This window comes from Chrysochloris asiatica, unplaced genomic scaffold, assembly GCF_000296735.1.
Source record: "Chrysochloris asiatica unplaced genomic scaffold, ChrAsi1.0 scaffold00246, whole genome shotgun sequence".
Lineage (NCBI taxonomy): Eukaryota > Metazoa > Chordata > Mammalia > Afrosoricida > Chrysochloridae > Chrysochloris > Chrysochloris asiatica.
In genome coordinates this window covers 1,621,490-1,639,234 of record NW_006408764.1, presented here as the reverse complement: position 1 = coordinate 1,639,234, position 17,745 = coordinate 1,621,490, and the positions used below count along the sequence as shown (strand labels likewise).

Here is a 17,745-nt window from a genome sequence, read left to right as displayed (position 1 = left end):
AGCTGTTTGCGTTTTGGTAGGTCTCGCTTTTGTTCTGTGTCAGGCATCAACATGGCCAAACCGAGGGGTGTTTGTCATGGGCACACACAGTCCAACCAGAGGCGGGTGTGGGCAGCTGGGGGTGGGCTGCAGTGCATTGTGGGGCCCTGGTGGTCTTCCTTGGGGCAAGGAACTGGGTGAGGGTTGCCCCCACACCGGGAGGACAGGTTGGAAGGGGACTGGGTGCTGCCTGGCCCTGCACACTTGTCCTCCCAGGCTGGGAGCATGAGTGGTGGTGGGTGGGGAAGGAGTAGGGTGGGAGCTTCATGACCTCTTGGGTCAAAGCAGCCAGGGAAGAATGTTGGGGACTCTAGGGAGGACATGGGAGTACTGATGAAGGGTGCAACAATAGGGCTTATGCCCTATGATCTGTACATGAGTGTGTCAGCGTGTGTCAGTCTATATTCAAGTATTTGGAAGTGTGTGCATATGGGTGTGTGTGTGTGTGTGTGTGTGAACCTGGGAATGTGGCCACTGGGCCCCTCTGTGAACTCTCCCTGATCAGCTGGATTGGCCATTTTGGTGATCTGCACCTAGGAGGGGCCTCTCTGGTCTTGCTTGATGTGTCCCCACTCAGGGCAATTTGCCTTCCCATCCTGTCTTCACTCAGATCCTCACCTTGCTCACCCCCAGGGCATCATTTTTGCAGAAGGTGTGTTTTCCTTGTTTCCAAATACTCCCACAATGCACTGCAAGATTCGGGAGAGGGGGACTTGGGGTGCCTGGAGGGGCTGGGCAGTCACTGGTTGGACTGTTGCTTTCTGATAGGACTGTGAGGCAGGGTTTGGACACAAGCCGACAGGGCAGGGTTGGGGGGCAGGAAGGAGGAGGAAAAAGAAAAAAGAGGGTGGAGGAGCAGGGAGACTATGCTATGGTTGTCACTGTTACCAGGATTTGACATTTTTGGGTTCACTCAATGGCATGGGGGAAGAAAAAGACAACTCAAGCCATGGGGAATGGCGCATGTTTCCCACCCACCCAAGTCAGTGTGTGTGTGTGGGGTCACCATATCCCCTGTGCTGTACAGGATCCCCAAGACTTCTTAGGGAGTCCCTGCTTCCAGGACACAGGGGATAGGAAATCCCCTTGTAGCTCTCCACATCCCATCTACCCAGACATTTTCTGGGATGGGAGACTGTGGGCCAGTGGCAGAGATCCTCGTGTGCTGCCCTCTCTTACTCCCCAGGACCTTCAATGACAACCCTTCCCTTGTTTTCTGCCAAGAATTGGAAGCTCATTTCCCAGCTTTTCTGCCTTTTGACTTGGGCATTTCTGAGTGGAAGAACCTTTGTCCTCATACTCAGCCTGATTCTTTCTAGCTTCTTTTTAGATCCTTGGGGTCTGGACAGATCCTTGAGTCTGCTTTTATTTGCCCAGAGACACACCATTTCCACACCTGCTGCCTCTTCTACTTCCCCAGGAGCAGTACACACTGAAGGGAAGGGTTGGTCACTTCAGCAAAGGCTTCAGCAAAGCCTCTGGAAGCAACAGACTAGTGGCAGGAGGCAGGGGCTTCAGTACCTTGGCCAATGCCCAGGATGGTCCTGGTGGCATGGCAGCCTGCCTTATCCTGCTCAAAGCCAGGGTGTGAGGTTTCCAAGGCTTTCTGTCTCCAGTTTCTGGAGGTCAGATGAGGGAGAGCCACCCCAGAGGAAGCCTTGTGGGGCTGGTCCCTTTCTCACCCTGATCTAAGCTCCTCTCGCATCTCAGATCTCCTGCCATACTGAGTAGGGGAGGGCAATAGAAAGTTGTTAAACCCTGTCCCCACTGTTGAGTTGTCTTGGAGGGACAGAGGTGTTGGGAGGCAGGGACCTGACCAATGGGAGGAAGATAAGATGGGGGCCTGAACCCTCAGACCATACAGGAGAACACCCTGCAGGCAGGGTCAGGGGAGAGGGCCACTGGCTCTAATGGGGATTAAGGATTAGAGGAAAGGCAAAAACTAGGAACTAGGGGACCCAAGGGGATGCTGGGAGAGGAGCCCTGGAAGGCAGGGGTTTGGCTGGTCCTGGGCAGGGAGGGGGGCAAGCAGGGGCGTGAGGGCAGGTGGGGTGGGGAGAGGAGGGTGCACTGGTTCTGAATATACTTGCCCTTCAGTTTGCTGATTGGCACTGGGACAGTCCACCAAGAGAGAAAGCGAGGAAAACAAAAACAACACAAACACAAAAACAAACGAAAAGGGGGAAGGGAAGGGGAGGGGCACAAACAATATTTTATTCAATGGCTGTTTGAATGAAAATATTGTGTCTCATCATCATACCGAAAGGAAACTTCTTGCAAAAAACGACATGAGAGAGAAAGAGAGAGCAAGAAAACTCAAAGGAGATGAGCCCCAGTCGGCCAGGCAGGTGGGGGGCGCCCGGTGGGGCCGGAGCCCCAGCCTCCCTCCCAGTGACCTCAGGTGGGTGGGCAGCAGGGCCACAGCTCTGAGACTGAGGCCTTCAGGGAGGCCCAGGGTGAGCAGGGCATGCAGGGGAGAGCCACAGGCAGAAAGGTGGGAGAGGGAGGGCAGGACGGAGGGAGGGAAGCAGAGTCGGAGGAGAGTAGATGAGAGGGAGTAAGTGAGGGAAGAATTTAAGTAGAAAGAGGAAGAAAGAGAAGGGTGGGGAAGAGAGGGAAGGAGGGAGAGAGATAGAAGGCAGGGGGAGAAAGTAAGAGGAGGAGCCACCTAGTGGTAGGGAGATCAGAGAGGCAGAAGTTGAAGGAGGAGGTAAGAGGAAGGAAATGAGGCAGAGTGAACTGAGCATGGATGAAGAGGAGAATGCAAGAGGTGGTAGAGGGACTCTGGGGGAAGCACCCCAGGGGGAGAGAGCTGAGCAAAGGGAGGTGAGGGGAGGGGGTGTCTTCCAAGAATGCAGCCCCCAGGGGTGTGCAGGGAGGCAGGCTAAGGAGGGAAGACACGGAGTAGGAGAAACCAAAAACAGAAACCTCAATGGAAACCATGAGAGAATGGTCTGGAATCAAATCTGAGAAAAGGCGAGCATGCAGATTTCCACAGACTTTCCGACAGCAGGTGCCCCCAGCCTGTAGGTGCCTGGGAGTGGGCAGGTGGGATGGGAGGGGCTGCCTTGCCACCCTTGCCTCTGGCAAACAGTGGCTGGCTATGCTGCCTGGGACCGGCCAGGGTGCGGGGCAAAGGCAGGGGTGCAGGGCGCAGGCAGGGGCCGGGCCACTTACACTTGACCTGCAGGATCTGGTCGCTTAGGTTGGCTTGGAGGTAGAAGGTGCTGTAGGGTGGAAGCACCAGCCCTAGGCTGGGGAGGAAGGAGGTACGCTGAGGACAGGTGTACCACACTGGCACCCCTCCTCTTGGCCTTGGAGTTGTGCTGAAAGCCTGGGCTATGGTGTCTCCTCCCCAACTGCCTGGGACTCTACCCTTATCCCGCCCCCATTAGCTTAAGATTCATGGTCTAGGTGCCACAGAGATCAAGGGGGCTGGACCTTCCAGTCTACAGAATCCTCCCACAGTGTACCATCAGCCCAGTTCGTCTGAGCCATCTGCTAGCAGCAAACTTACACAGAGCAGAACAAACACGTCAGTAACCTGGACTGGGAGGCAGGTGCTGCTTTGGGAGTGGGGTCTATAGCCAGGACACTTAGGCCATGTGAGAACAGGGTCAGCCTAAGGTGGTGAGGGGAGTCCAGGCTGATACTGGGTGTGCCAATGCCTGGCGTTTCAGGAGACCAGCTTCAGGTGGCACAGAAGGCAGCCTGCCCTGACTGGCCCTGACGCATAATGGTTCTCACTCTGAGGCTTGGTGCTGGTTGACAGCAGGCCTGTTAATGTGCTGAGGATGATATCCTGGGTGCAGATTCTGGGGGTAAAATCCAGGTGGGAGTGACAAGAGGGGAGGTGTGGGGAAACATCAGAGGCACTGTCCCAACTCTGTCCTGAGTTTCAGGAGGCTGGTACTTGTCCCTGAGGGGCCTTTGGGGATCAAGTGTCCTGGGGCATGGGGTGAGTAGCTCTGGCTGCTGGTGATTCCTTGGAATGGTGGTCACAGCCAGCCAAGACCCGGTAGATTAAGACAGAAGAGGGAGGGGCAGCTGGACTCAGGTTCTGGGCTCTCCCCTCCCTGCCAGCCCAGCTCTGGCCCCACTCACCTGTAGTTGGTGCTCCTTATGGGCACCCAGGTATAGTTCCGCATCACCTCGTCTATGTACCTCTGGGAGAAGAGGCTGGGTCAGGTAATCAGCTAGTAAGCAGAAGTGGGTGTGGGGTGGGAGGCAGGAGGGTGCCCAGACAGACTTCCACACCCCCTTCTCACCTCATCTAGGGACTTGACCAGTGTTCTGATCTGCTTGTGGCCCTTTTTGCCATCAATCATGCTTCTCCGGATCTGGAAAATAGGAGACATGAGGGGCAGGGTCTCTTCCTTCCTCTGCTCCCTGCTCCTGATTCCTGCTTCGCCCTCTTTACCTCCTCCTTGTTCTCATCCTCCAACTCTGCATCCAGGAAGTCCAGGGTCACAGGTTCCCGGAAATTCGTGGTCTGCGAGAGGCCGGGCGGGAAGTCAGGAGTCCCCATTTCTAAGGGTTCACCCACCTCCAGACTGCCCACCTGGCTCACCTGGGGCTTGAGGTTGGGGTGCAGCAACACATAACCATTCAGATCAATGGCAAACACGTAGCCGTTGGCTCCAAGCTGGGGGCACAGATTAGGGGCTCAGAGCATGGAGGGCTGGAATCCCCTATGCTCTGGAGCATTTTCACTTCTGGCTTTTTGTCCCACTGAGAGGTACTGTTTGCCTACTGGGCCAAGGGCCCCCACATGTCATGCAGCCTAAGTCTGCTCCTCAAGCCAGGCCTAGCAGGCTGGGTGCTTGTCACGCAGAGGCCCTTGCCAAGGTCTACCAGCTCCACGTGGGCCCTGGGACCCATTCAATTGGGCATTTTGTGGTTCTCATTTTGCTGTCAGTCAGCCCTATCTCTGCCTCCATTGGCTCCACAGGGCTGCTGCTCCTATCCCATTGCAGTCTGCGCCCCCTGCTCCTCTGGCTGTTGTGCCCATGGACCAGCCTGTCTTTAGCCCTGCATTGGCCAAGAGCTTCAGGACAGGTGCACCCTCCTGCCTCAGATCTGTGCTTCCTCTTGTTCTCATTTCAGTACACAGACGACGAGGAGTGTGGTGGTGGTGGTGGTGGTGGTGGTGTGCTGTCTCATAGTGACCCTGCATAGGGTTTCTGAGCCTATAAATCTTTATGGGAGCAGAAAGCCTCATCTTTCTCTGGAGGAATGGCTGATAGTTTTGAACTGCTGACCTTGAAGTTAGCAGCCCAACTCATAACCACTAAGTTAATGGCTTAGAAATTCCACAGGCCTAGGGCCTCCTTTCCAGAGCCCATGGAAGGAAGAGTAGGTAAGACTCCGAGTTGTCCCTCACCTTTCTGAAGCATAGCCTTTTTGCACACGGAGACCAATGGTCCAGCACTTGCTTCCACATGTGGCTTGCTTGGGCTTAGGACATAGCTGCTCCACTTCCACTTCCCGTAACCAAGATCCACCTAATTCCCTTTCCCACAGGCTTTGGGTCAGCTACATGGTAGTTTGCCTCTTCCCTGATGTTTCCTATTCTGTTTTCACCTTTAGGCCTCTTCTCAGATAGTCCCCTCTACCTACAAGGAACACCTTCCCCTGCTTTCTGCCTAGGACACTGTGCTCTAGTCCAGATCTGCAGTCCTGCGGCCTGCTATTATTATGACTATGAGCTAGAAATGGTGTTTACATCTTTAAATGGTTGAAAACAACAACAACAGAAAGAATTAAATCTTGACTTACAAAAATAATAAGAAATGAAAGATTCAGAATCCATAATACAACATAGACTGTTGTATTATGGATCGCCTATAAAACCTAAAATAGAAAGTTAAAGAAACTTTGTTTCTTGGTTTCTAGGCCCAAGGTCACCACCCCAGGAAGCCTTCTCTAATTGCCAGAGGTCTTCTGGAGAGGTCCCTAGCATCCTCTCTTGTGGAACCTGGCTGGCGTCTGCTTAGGGGTCAGATCAAGGCAGAGGGCAGGCAGCCACTCACCGTGTAGTTGGGAGTCAGTCTCTTGATGTCATTTAGAGCCACATCGATGCCCATCACGCCCAGGATCAGCTGGTTCTGGGAGCAGAGACATTGGGGGGCCCACTTCTGTGGGGAAGCTCTCTGCCCAGCACCCACGCTCAAGGCTTCACTCTTCTCTTATGAGTTGCCACCTATACAGTTTGCAGGCTTACCCCACTCCCCTCCACCCCCACACCTGCTGTGGGCATGTCCAAGTCCTCCAGTTGGAGGCCTCACCTTTTTTTCCCCAGGGCCATCCTGTGTCAGGTTAAAAACAGGGAGGGTCCCTGTCACCACCAAACCCAGTCCCTGAAAAGAGAGCAATGGGGTGTCCTGTGGTCAGTTCTGCCCCTACCCTGAGTACTCAGTGCAGGGGATCAGGTCCAGGTCATCTCTCTCCTCTTCATCTATCCACCTACGGGGGCCCTGGAGGGACTTGACCCAGTGGACACATTCTTGGAGAAAAGCAGTCAGTCCCACCTGTTTTGCCCAGAGGGCTTACCAGCGCATCCTCATACACATTGGTCCATTGAACCTGCTTGGCCTCTTTGCCTGCCAGCACCATGGGCCTGCCTAACACGTCCAGATATTCCTGGAGAGAGGACACAGGCAGGTCACATTCCTGCCCCTCCCATTGCACCTTCTCCATTCTGTTGCTCCATGTGTTGTGACTGTACCCTCAGAAGCCACCAGGGGATGCTATCACCCCACACCAGCCTGAGAAACGCACCATCCCAACGGTGCAGAGGGCTGGGGGTAGGGGCCTTCCTCACAGTCTCACCTGTGTGTTGATGCGGATGGCCCCGATGGAAGGGATCTCAAAATAGTAACCTGTGAGTGGAGGGAGGCAGACCTTGGTGACTGTGGGACCCACTGAACCGGGGGTCTGCAGCCCTGACCTGCCCACAGCCTCCCTCTTTGTTTGGCGTCACTTTTCCCAAACTCAAGTCCCTTTAGCACGTCCTGTGGTAGCCTTGTCATTGAGACTGCTGCAATGAAAGAGGGAGCTGGTCATTGTCATTGAGACCGCTGCAATGAAAGAGGTGTAGGAAGCAGAGGTGGGCAGACATGGGGTGAAGGGAGGGGTTGGAGGCCTGAAGTCCCTCATTCTATAATGGCAGTGACATCTAGAGTCCACCCTGGGGCCAGGTCCAAGAGCACAGAGAGATGGTCTGACCACGAAGTCAAGATACAGGCACAGACAAGGTGGGAGATGGATGGACAATGGACAGACAGATGGACAAGTTAAGCAGTCCATCAGATAGGTAGTGAGTCTGGAAAGATGGATAGATAGTAAATGAACAAACAGCAGAACAATTGGTCAGACGGACATTTGAATGGGTAGGTGAACAACACAGGAATGGCAGGCAGGCCCTGAGGCAATGGTGGGTGCGCGGGCCCAGGTGAAGTACCTTTGTTGGCACAGGCCATCCACTGTAGGGGTGTGACGTCATAGTTGTGTTGCCCCACAGAGAAAGTGAACACACGTACCTGCAGGGGGCATAAGGTCACTGCTCTGGCCACTAGAAGACAACCATGCCCTGGACCAGGCCTAGGTCAGGGAGACTCCACCTGGGCTGAGCCTCACCGTCCGGTTGGGCCAGTTGTATTTCTCAAAGACATCCTGTACGCGGTCCTCACCACCGTCCGTGAACATCATGATCATCTTGTTGCAGTTGGCGCGACTAATGTTCGACTGGGTGGGGTAGGTATGGGGTCAGATGGCTTGTGTTTCTCTGATCCATGGGCAGAGCCTCCCTCCCCTGGCAGACCTGGCTTTTTAGCCCTCCCTCCCCACAGTAGACGGTGCTGTCTGCCCGAGCTGCCTGTCCGCTCGGTGCTAACAAGGCCATCTGTCTGAATTTCTCTGGTGTCACTGTGCCCAGGCCCTTGCCCACTTGCCCATCCAAGGGACTCACATTCTGCAGCTGGTCGAAGGCATACTCAAAACCAGCCTTGTAGCCTGTGGTGCCCTTGGCCACCATGCCCTGCACAGCTTCCTTGAATACCTTCTTGTTCCGCACATTGGCCTGTACCAGGTGTGTGAAGCATGACACAGGCTGTGCCTTCTCGTTGAACTGCTGGGACAGTGGGGGTGGTAAGTGGCCTCAAGCTGCCAGGACAGGCAGCTGTTGGCACAGATGGGGTTGGCAGTGGTCATAGGGGTGACCAATATCCTGCCCACCTGCTGCCTTGGCACTCACCGAGGCCACGTTCACATAGTCGTCATCAGAGAGCGTGTCCAACATCTCGCAGACAGACGTCTTCATCAGTTTCAGGGTCAGGCCGCTCACACTGCCGCTCCTGTGGAGGTCAGGCCAGGACCATGGAGACATGAGGTAGGCCTCAACTATCCTCCTGCCATTCCCCCATGATGTTTCTAGGCAGCGGAGTCTACCCCAGCCACTCCCTTCAGCCTGGCCTGCTGGCATGCTCACTCACACATCCACGATGATGACCATGTCCTTGGGTGATGAAGCTCCCTGGATGTACCTGTCCGGAGAAGTCTCAGTGAGGGCCAGGCCCATTGGGACCTTGTGGATCCTATTGCTTTCACTCACATACTGATTCAACATGTTTCTACTGAGCATCCACTGCAAGGGCCAGGCACTGTCCTAGGCCCCGAGGATATGACATTTGATACAACTTAGTCCCTGCCCATAACATGAGCCATCTGAATCCTCAGCATGTGAATAACCTCAAGAGGGCGGGCAGGAAGTTGTTACCTGGCCTCAGTGGCTTGTTGTATCCCCTGCCCTGAGTTGGGATGAAATAGGTGGCAGGAAGGGAGGATGTCATGGATAAAGGAGTAAGCACCATGGAGGCCAAAGGCCTTCTAACCTAGGTCCTGCAGTAGAGCCACTAGAGGAGTAGCTAGGGTTTACATAAGTGGGGTAAGGGCCGACTAACCCTTGGGAACCCCCACTGTCCCAAGTCTCTGAGTCCTGAGAGGGTGGCCGTGCCGGGCAGTGGATGGGGCAGAGGCAGCTGGGAGGCCTGTCTGGGTGATGGGATCCATTTTCCAGTGGCAACGATGTGTGAAATGAAAATTGGATAGAGCTGGCTGCGCCCTGCTCTGAGGGCTGGATATCAGGAGAGAGGGGAGCAGGCGAGGGAGACGGGGAGCTGTCGGGGTATCCCTGTCAAGTCCCCTCACTGCTCGCTCACCAGGGTCTCCTTCGGACATCATACAGGTCTATCTTCTTGGGGGCTCGCCAAGGGGTGGCTGTGGGAGGAGAGGAGGTGAGATGGAACTGGCAGGCCAGGGCCCAGCCTTAAGGGCAGACTTCACAGAGTGACCACCTTGCCCTGTGCACTCCAGGACAAGATGGCGGGGAGATGGGGAGAGGCTGGCACCCACCTGGATAGTAGCGAGTGACCCCTGTGGCACTGCCGAAGATCTGCCACAGCAGTGTGGGGTCCCGCCTGCGGTTCTCGATGAACACATTCTCCAGGGCCTCTGTCCAGTTGAGTTCATTGAGGATGACAGTGGCTGTGGGGAAAATGCCACATAGGGGGCTGGAGTGTCAAATGCCAGGTCTGTCTGTACTGAACCCCACTTTTCTTGCCACAATGACACCTCTGCATGTGTCCCTTGTCCAGGAAGCCTCACCTGCTCCTCTCTGCCTGTCCAGAGTCTCCCTCATTCCCCAAGGCCTCTTCCAGAAAGACATCTTCTTGGTCCTCACCCCTACTAAATCCTCAAAAGTTTGGCTTAGCCCATGAGTTTAGGCAGGGGGGTCTGTGGCCCCAGGAGATGGGCCACCTAGGGGGTGGGAATTGTGAGCTGGGACTCCACCCAGAGTCCTGCTTGCAGCCTGAGGTTGCTCCCCGGGGAGTTCACCCACTCAGCATGCACTCCTGGCTGCAGCCACAAGAAAGCAATTAAGGCCCGATGATGGGGCTGGAATTATTCAGCTATTAAGGTACCTGATAAGCTGGAAGCCACTCAGCTCCATGATTAATCAACTGGGGCCAGGATCAGGCAGGAGTGGGGGCAGGGGCTCTCAGAGGGGCATTGGTGGTGTCATGAAGCTGTTCCAACACAGGCACCAGCCCACACATGTGTGCATATGCACACACACCTACAGCCTGCATTCCCCTACAGGTATACCTGCAAGTACACTCTGTGTTTCTAGTCAGGTATGTGACTAGCCTCCCCCGACCCCCAAACCAAACTACCAAATCTACCTGCCAAGAAGCCCCTGCTGCCATGGCTCTGGGGCACACATGCTCATGCTTACATACCACCCTATACCTCAGTGGGTCCTGCTCTCACAATCACTCCCCCCCTCCCACTCAGCCAGTAACCCTCCTTTGCCTCCACCATCCTGTGTTTGCACCTGTGCAATATCCTGGCCATATTGCCCCCTGCACACATACTCACCGAGTTAAGGTTCCCTATGACAGATGGGGATCCTTTAACCCAGGGAGAGATCCAGGATGACTTCAGCAGTGTCCTTCAGCCCAACTCAAGACAGCCCTAAATCTGCCCAATGGCTCCACAGATGTGTATAGCAAGTGCTTGCATGTGTGCGTTGTACTGTGGGTATGTGTGTGCTCCTGTGAGGGCTCAGAAAGTACAGTAGGGTGGGATACCGGCTGCTCTCAGGCCTCTCCACCTCATCCCTTCCCCAGATAGCTGTTACTTCTTCCTCCAACTACCTTCACCCCTTTCTTCCCATGTGCAGCCCTGCCACCATCACCACCCCATCCTGACCCCTACCCAACATCCACCCTGAATAAGTACCAGACAATGTGTTCCAGAGCTTTGCTTTCCTAATCAGAGCAGAGCCTCTGAACACTGCAACCTTCAGAGCAGATGAAAAGCTGTGATGTACAAATGCAAAAATGCCCAAGACTACCCACAGCCCAGGGGCACCAGCATATTATGGGCATGCTCCTGGCTGTTTCTACCTCCAGAGTGTGGAGGCCTCTGATTTGTCTATCTGTTGCCTAGTCCCTCCTCTTGGGGTTTTGCTCCTTACCATTTCAGTGGCAGCCCTTAACTGGCCATGATATAAAAACAAAACACATTCCTAGCATTGGCTGTACCTATTGAGCAGTATTCCTAATTTAGAAATATAGTGAGTTGAACAATTTCTGTTTTTCTCTTTAAGGAACAAATAAAGTCAGACTTGGAAACATTCACACAATACTGCCTGGCCTGGGTGGTAGGGAGCTGATCTTGCCTGGCAAATTCCACTCCTTATTGGACCTCAGTGTTTCCACCCGCACAATGAGAGACTTAGAACAGACTGTGTTGGAAGCCCCTCTGGCTGCCCCTGCCGGCACACATGGCTACATGCATAAGTACTTTTACTGCAAGCCACACTTGTACAAACACCCTGCCCCTGTCTGGAAAGGGGCGGCTGCTACTCAGCCCCAAGTACATACACGTACCCATGTGCATACACACTCAGACCGCGCTGAGTTGGGAAATGGGGACCATGCCCCCTCAGGCAGGCGATTACAGATTTAATTAAAAGTGACACAGTAAATAAAAAACATATAAAATGTAATTTGTGTGGGTAGCGAGGGGTGACTGGGGAGCGCGGTGTGGCTCCTGTTTTAATTAGCGTGCCTGCCTGTGATAGTGCCCCTCTACTGACTCGGGCAGGTGGTCTGTGGGTGGCCTGTGAAGGAGGAGTTGGGGACATTCATCCCCAACCTTGCTGGAGGCTGCCGAGAAGGCCAGGCTGATCCTAAGTGTGGAAGGGCCCTCCCTGAGGATCCTGGGGGATTTCCTGCATTCTGGAGCCCAAACATCAGCTCTGGGATCTTTGCCCCAAGATTTCGAGCCCTGTAGACCCCTGGATTATTTACCTACTCTGTGAAAGCTCATGAAGTCACTTGAATCCTGCCACTGGAGCTCCCTACACAGTATTTGAGGTTGGTCTCCTCCTCCTCCACCTCCCAGGATCATTAGGAAGTTTCTTCTTATACCCACTTCAAATCTTAGCTGTAGTAGCCTGGTTTCCCCTTGTGAAAAACTGCTCTGTTCCTGGAGCTGGGAATCTCAATCACCCTCATCCCAATCTCCTTCCCCACCTCCTCAGTCCCTGACTGGAAACCATCTCCCTGACATCTTTCCTGGCTCTGTGTTCTCAGCCAAGGAGAAGGGGGAGGTGTTATGGGGCTGGTGAGTGATATGTCCACCCAGCCCCTAAGTCCATCTGATGTGGTAATTCCTCACCCTCTCCCACATGGGGCAGAGAGTGGGCAGGGCAAAGAGGAGCTACTTTGGGGGCTGGGGAGGACTAGGCCCAGTGTGGAGGAACAGTGTGCATGTACATACACTCATGTGTGCACACGTGTACACATGATTAGGAGACCACGCATGCACAGGACTAAGAAGCTTGCTATTCTGTACTTGCTGGGGATTAGCATGAGGACACATCTGTGTGTGGCTTGATGTCTGCCTCTGGGCACGTCAAATGACCACTGTGACTGAGGGGCAGAAGACTGGGCAGTGGATAGTTCTGGCCTTCCATCCCAGGATTGGGTGAGTATTGGGTCAATGCTGCTTGCCCCCATGGTGGGTGGAGAGCCCCAATTGCTCTGTATACTCACAGCCTTTGTAGATGTCCGTGGGGATCTGCACAGCCGTGTACGAATAATTGACCTTGTTCTTGAAGTTGGGGTCCTCGATGAAATCCAGCCTCAGGGTGCTGGCCTTTGACCCCCTCTCCATATCCTCACTCTCAGGGTCATCCTGCAGAAAGTGCCCCCAGTGGCAATGTCAGGGTGGGGTGGGGTCAGACAGGCCATGGGGGGCAGGAAGGGCTGGCATTTGGGGACAGGGGCACCTGAGAGAGTACTGTAGTCTCTGTAGTACAGACAAAGAGAGTGGACAGAGAGACACAGGGACAGCAGGACAGTAGCTATGGGTCCTTACCCAGGTGGCCTCTGACTCCCACCATCGCCACATTTACTAAACCCAAATTATAAAACCAAAACCAAACCAGACTCCTGTGTTACACTGTTGAAAAGTAATGATCAGCAAAGGGGGCAAATTCAGAAGGAGTGAGCTGCAGATCTCGGTTCACAAGCATGTACCTTGTGCAACCACAGGGAGGCCTCAGAAGCCCCTCCCAGGAGCTCTGCGACCCCCCGTCCCCAGGACCCACTTGCCTTGTGTTCTTTTGGCACCAAGGAGAGGGCCCTAGCCCCAAGTGGGCAGGGGTGCACCACTCCTGTAGCAGGGTGGGTCCAGGGGCTGAGCTGGAGTGGGGGCCTCTGGAGGGAGGGTCTGTAGTGCCTGCTAGCAGCAGGACAGTAAGAGCCCCCGTTGACTTTCTAAAATGAGCCACAGCCGTCTGACAGGTGCCAATTATGGCATCTCTCGGTTGGACAGGCTGGGCATGCGCCGTGCACCCCCGCCTACCACCACAGTCTGGCAGGAGTGGGTCTATGACTGCAGCATAGATACCGCAGCCAAGTGGGGGCAGGCATGGGTGCAGGTGTGCGGGGAGGGGGGGTGCAGGCGGGAGATGGTGGCAGAGGGATAAGGGGAAGATGGGAAAAGCCAGACTGAGGAGACATAGGGAGAGAGGCTGAGGCTGAGGCAGAGCAGGGAGCAAAGGGGTGGGGTGGGGGGTGGGGTTCCGTGTCCTTGAGGGAGGGAGCCTAAAGTGGCTAAACTACCTCATGCTTCCTCATTGCTCTCAAGATGGTTGGTCATCCCCAGCACCGGGATCACCTGTTTCCTGTCCATCTGAGAACCTCACAGTACAGTTGCCCTACTGTGTCCTGGGTACACCCCTCATGTTCCCACCCCAGGTGTTTGCCCAGGCTGTGCCCTGTCTTGGGAAAAGGTGGTTTCCTCCCCAGCCAGTCAGAGGTGCTCTCCACATTGCAGAGGTGCGGGTACATGGTGGAGTACTGGCCAGTCCTGGTGTGGGGTTGGCTTGCTTCTAAGGGACCTGTAGACAATACCCGTTCCTCCTCCCTCTTCATGGGGGGGTGGGCAGTTTGTGTAGAAAACTCAAACTGTTGGCTGCTGTCTTGTTGCCCCTCACCCAGTCTGCCCATGCCAGCCCACCCTGAGGACACTTGGAAGCCCTGGAGTGCCAGGTAAAGTCAGGGCAGGCGGCCACTGAGCAGGGAGCTGGCTGCCTTTGAGGCGTGCACCACTCACATTCCGATTGGAGGAGGGGGAGGCTCGGGAGAAGAAAGCCCCTGAAATGTCAGCGGCAGATGAAGGGCGCTAGAAAATTTAATCTCCCAACTTTTCCAACTAATGTGACATTTGGATTCCGTTCTGATAAGCTATCAGCTGGCGAACTTTTTCCTTCCTTTCTCTTTCCCCCACCCCCACCTTCTGGCTGGTAATTTAAAAGTAAATGGTCTAGAAAGATCTCTAACTGTACCTCTGGCAAAGATTAAAAAAACAAAACAACACAACAAGTAGGGAAGCCAGCAAGTGTATGCGTGCCATTGTTCATACTGGCATCTGGTCAGGATGGCTTTTAGCTTACTGACCTTAGCCCAGCCCTATCCTAGGGTGAAGCTCTCCCTTTGGGCAGGCTCTAGGTCCCCAGCAGACATCCAAGGGGCCAGGAGCAGGGAACCAGCAATTTGGAGCCAGTACTTGGGGACCTAGGCACAGTTGGGGGCCACTGGATGTTCAGACTGTCTTGGTAGGGGGCTGGGCACTAGGGTAGGGCCAGGCTCTTCACGTAGCCCCTAAGTGCCACCCCAGATTCCAGGGACTTTGTATGGTGGGCAACTACAGTCTTCTAGTTTATATTTAATGCACTGATTGCTAAAATTACAGCCCGCTGCCGAGGGGGGTAAGGAATTAGATTCAGGGTCTAATTAAAGGTTCGCTCTTCATTTGAATTTCAGATTCCAGCTTTAATTTTAGCAACTTCTCTGGGAGCCACAGAGGCTCAGCCAAGGGGAAGCACACCTGCTTGAGGCCACCCACCCCTCCTTTTCAGGACCCCTGCCTGCCCCAAAGCTCAGCCAGCCAGCCTGGCCCAAGGACTCTCCACCTCCTGTGTGACTGGATACCTCCTGCTTACACCAGGAAGCACCCCAGGCCAGTAAGTCTGGGAGACAACAGGATTCTGGGTCTCCTGAACCAACCAGCCCCCTGGGGGGGGGGTGGCACCCTGAAGACTATGCTTCTGTGATGTCTCTGTTTATAGAAGGGGCTGTTGGGTTCAGTTGTTTTGCCTCAAAGGCAGGCAGAAGCCTGACAGGTTCACCAAACACTATTTCCAGTGCCCTGCATCTTCCACACTTCCATCCCTACCACAGACTCCTCCCCTGCAATGGTCATACATCTTTTTGCCTGAGTCCTGAGTGCTCCGGTGATGAGTCCCAGAGACATCACTTATGAAAAGAGGGACCACAGCTGAACCAGAGCCCTCTCCCCTACCTGAAGAACAGATCGAAAAACTGGGCTGCTTCTGCAGCTGGGGTGGTGCTGGCTGAGCTGGGGCCAAGCCCGGTGGGGTGGGTGCTCAGCACATGAAAGCTGCTCTTCTCCTTGGTACAGAGAAGTGAACATGTACTGACCTGGATATCATCTCATTCTGCACCATGGCTGCCATCTCCAGGGAGCCCTCCTCTACTGCTCCTCTCTCCCCAACTCTCCACACATTCAGATAGCCCCTCTAAATGCTGAAATTCTCAACTGCCTTGTGTGAGTCCAAGGTCTCACTTCCAGCTCAGGGAGTGGCTGGGTCTGCCCATAATGTGAAGCCTTGACCACTAGTAGCCACTGAGGCACAGCCCTAGAGAGGTCAAGGAAGTTGGGAGAGATGAGTTGCATGCAGGGGATAGATCTATGTCTCCACAATTCTGCAGAGGTAAACTCAGGATGCCAAGCTGTACATCCATTTTATAGCTGAAACCTCCTAGACCTAGAGAGGGGACATGGCATTCCCAGCTGTCCCCTACCTTGAGGTGCAGCAGGCACAGGAGAGGGGGCACTCACCAGCTCTGCGTCAGCCTTGGCATCATAGTACATGATGTCTTCCTCCTGGTGGGGGAGAGAGGCCTCAGCACTCATAGCCCAAAGTACCCCAAGATATAGCTCGTACCCCAACCCCAAGACCTGGATGACACCTCAGATTCCTCAGGGAGTTACAAGGGTTTTGAGGCAGAGAGGAGCCCTCTGTCCCTCCAGAGTCACCATCCTGGGATGCTGGTGAGTCAGTGCTGGAGATACCCCACTCCCACACTGCCAGGCTCCTGGCGGATGAGACCCCTGGGTCCGGATACCCGAGGACTTCCTGACTCAGAGACTGCAGCCCCACTGGGAGGCAGGGTTGGAGGAGGTTTGCAGGCAGAGACTCTGGTTGAAGCAGAACCAGGGATGGGGGTGGCGAGGTGGTGGAGTAGGGGAAGATGGAAAAATAGAGCTGAGTCTGGGCTCCGAGTAAAATAATGACTCCGCACTGAATCTTCCAATTTCTTCTATTAAAAAGCCTGCTCATTACAGGCATGTACTTATTAATTATCTCTGATTTGTTGTGAAATGCAAGGGGGTTTACACAACAGGAGCAGGAAGCAACAAAGCCCGGCCCTCGCGCCTGCTTCCCAGCTCTCACCCCACGCGCCACCCCACCCATCCTGGCCTGGACCCGCGTGCCTGTCGCCTGGGTTCTTGACCATCTGTGCATCATAATCACTGGCCACCCCGGGGATCCGTAACATAAACGGGCTAATTTCATGTTTAATGATCTTTAATCAGAACCGAGTGTGGCTGATAGAGGCCGCCAGAAGGTGAGCCTGGTGCCAGTGAGTGTCACTCACCCAGGAGGGCCCCCCTCCCCGGCCCCTAGGGCCAGAACTCTGGACAAGGAGCACTGTCCAAGTCACCTTTCTCAGGTCCTCAACTCCATTCTGTGCTGCACAAACCTGCAGCATGGCCTGGGAACTGACCCAATCATTCGAGGCCTGTTTCTTTGTGGTCTGTAAACGGGTGGTATGATCACACTACATCAGTCCCTCCAGGGCTTGGCTGTGAGATGGCACTTGTTCTGCTTGTGGGGGAGGGGGGAGGGCTGCACAAAATCACCTTGGCCAACCAGGACATTGCAGGGCCCTACTTGCTCTGTGTGAGCTCGGCAGAGCTGGATCATTCCCTGAGTCTCAGGATCTTCATCTCTCAGGGAGAGGCTTGGACTTGCGGACACTGAGAAGCAGCCTTGGGCTATCTTCCACCAGGACTTGGGAGATACATGCATAGTCCAAGCATTCTGGAACACTGACTACATGCCTGGTAGTGTGCTTGGGGAAGATCACAGTCTCTTGATGCATATCAGACCAAAGCAACTTGACAGTCACTTTCATACATACTGAGTTACTGTGTCCTCACAACAACCCTGTGACCCCCATTATACAAATGAGGAAACTGAGGCAGGGGTTAAGAAAGGCTTCACACCATGGCTCCAACCTGCCTTCCCCACTCCTCTGATCCACACACCAGTCCAGAAAGATTGGCGCCTATGTGGGCCTGTGGTGGGGGTTGGGACAAGGGCCCAGCCTCCAGGGTGATCGGCCTTTCCTCATGCCAGGCTCCGACCTCAGCGCATAATGAAAGCTGACATTACATCAAACACAATAAGGAGTTTCGGTTGATGAAGATCATTCCTGAACACACAAACCCATTAAACCAAGGGGAAAAAATATCAATTCA

The 17,745-nt window shown here is 54.4% G+C and overlaps 1 protein-coding gene across 1 annotated transcript in view; it reads right to left on the bottom strand.

Annotated features, from left to right (window-relative positions):
* Positions 1–17,745, bottom strand: part of CACNA2D2 (calcium channel, voltage-dependent, alpha 2/delta subunit 2) — a 155,434-nt gene that overhangs the window by 6,231 nt on the left and 131,458 nt on the right. Inside the window, exons 5-22 of the mRNA XM_006873646.1 lie at positions 16,039–16,083; positions 12,663–12,804; positions 9,451–9,582; positions 9,258–9,315; positions 8,532–8,582; positions 8,294–8,393; positions 8,009–8,167; positions 7,678–7,785; positions 7,502–7,580; positions 6,871–6,920; positions 6,592–6,681; positions 6,327–6,398; positions 6,072–6,146; positions 4,610–4,684; positions 4,460–4,531; positions 4,308–4,379; positions 4,144–4,205; positions 3,217–3,293 (exon numbers count right to left, since the gene is read on the bottom strand). Of these exons, the coding sequence (XP_006873708.1) occupies positions 3,217–3,293; positions 4,144–4,205; positions 4,308–4,379; positions 4,460–4,531; positions 4,610–4,684; positions 6,072–6,146; positions 6,327–6,398; positions 6,592–6,681; positions 6,871–6,920; positions 7,502–7,580; positions 7,678–7,785; positions 8,009–8,167; positions 8,294–8,393; positions 8,532–8,582; positions 9,258–9,315; positions 9,451–9,582; positions 12,663–12,804; positions 16,039–16,083 (1,519 nt within the window). The remainder of the gene's footprint in view (positions 1–3,216; positions 3,294–4,143; positions 4,206–4,307; positions 4,380–4,459; positions 4,532–4,609; positions 4,685–6,071; positions 6,147–6,326; positions 6,399–6,591; positions 6,682–6,870; positions 6,921–7,501; positions 7,581–7,677; positions 7,786–8,008; positions 8,168–8,293; positions 8,394–8,531; positions 8,583–9,257; positions 9,316–9,450; positions 9,583–12,662; positions 12,805–16,038; positions 16,084–17,745) is intronic.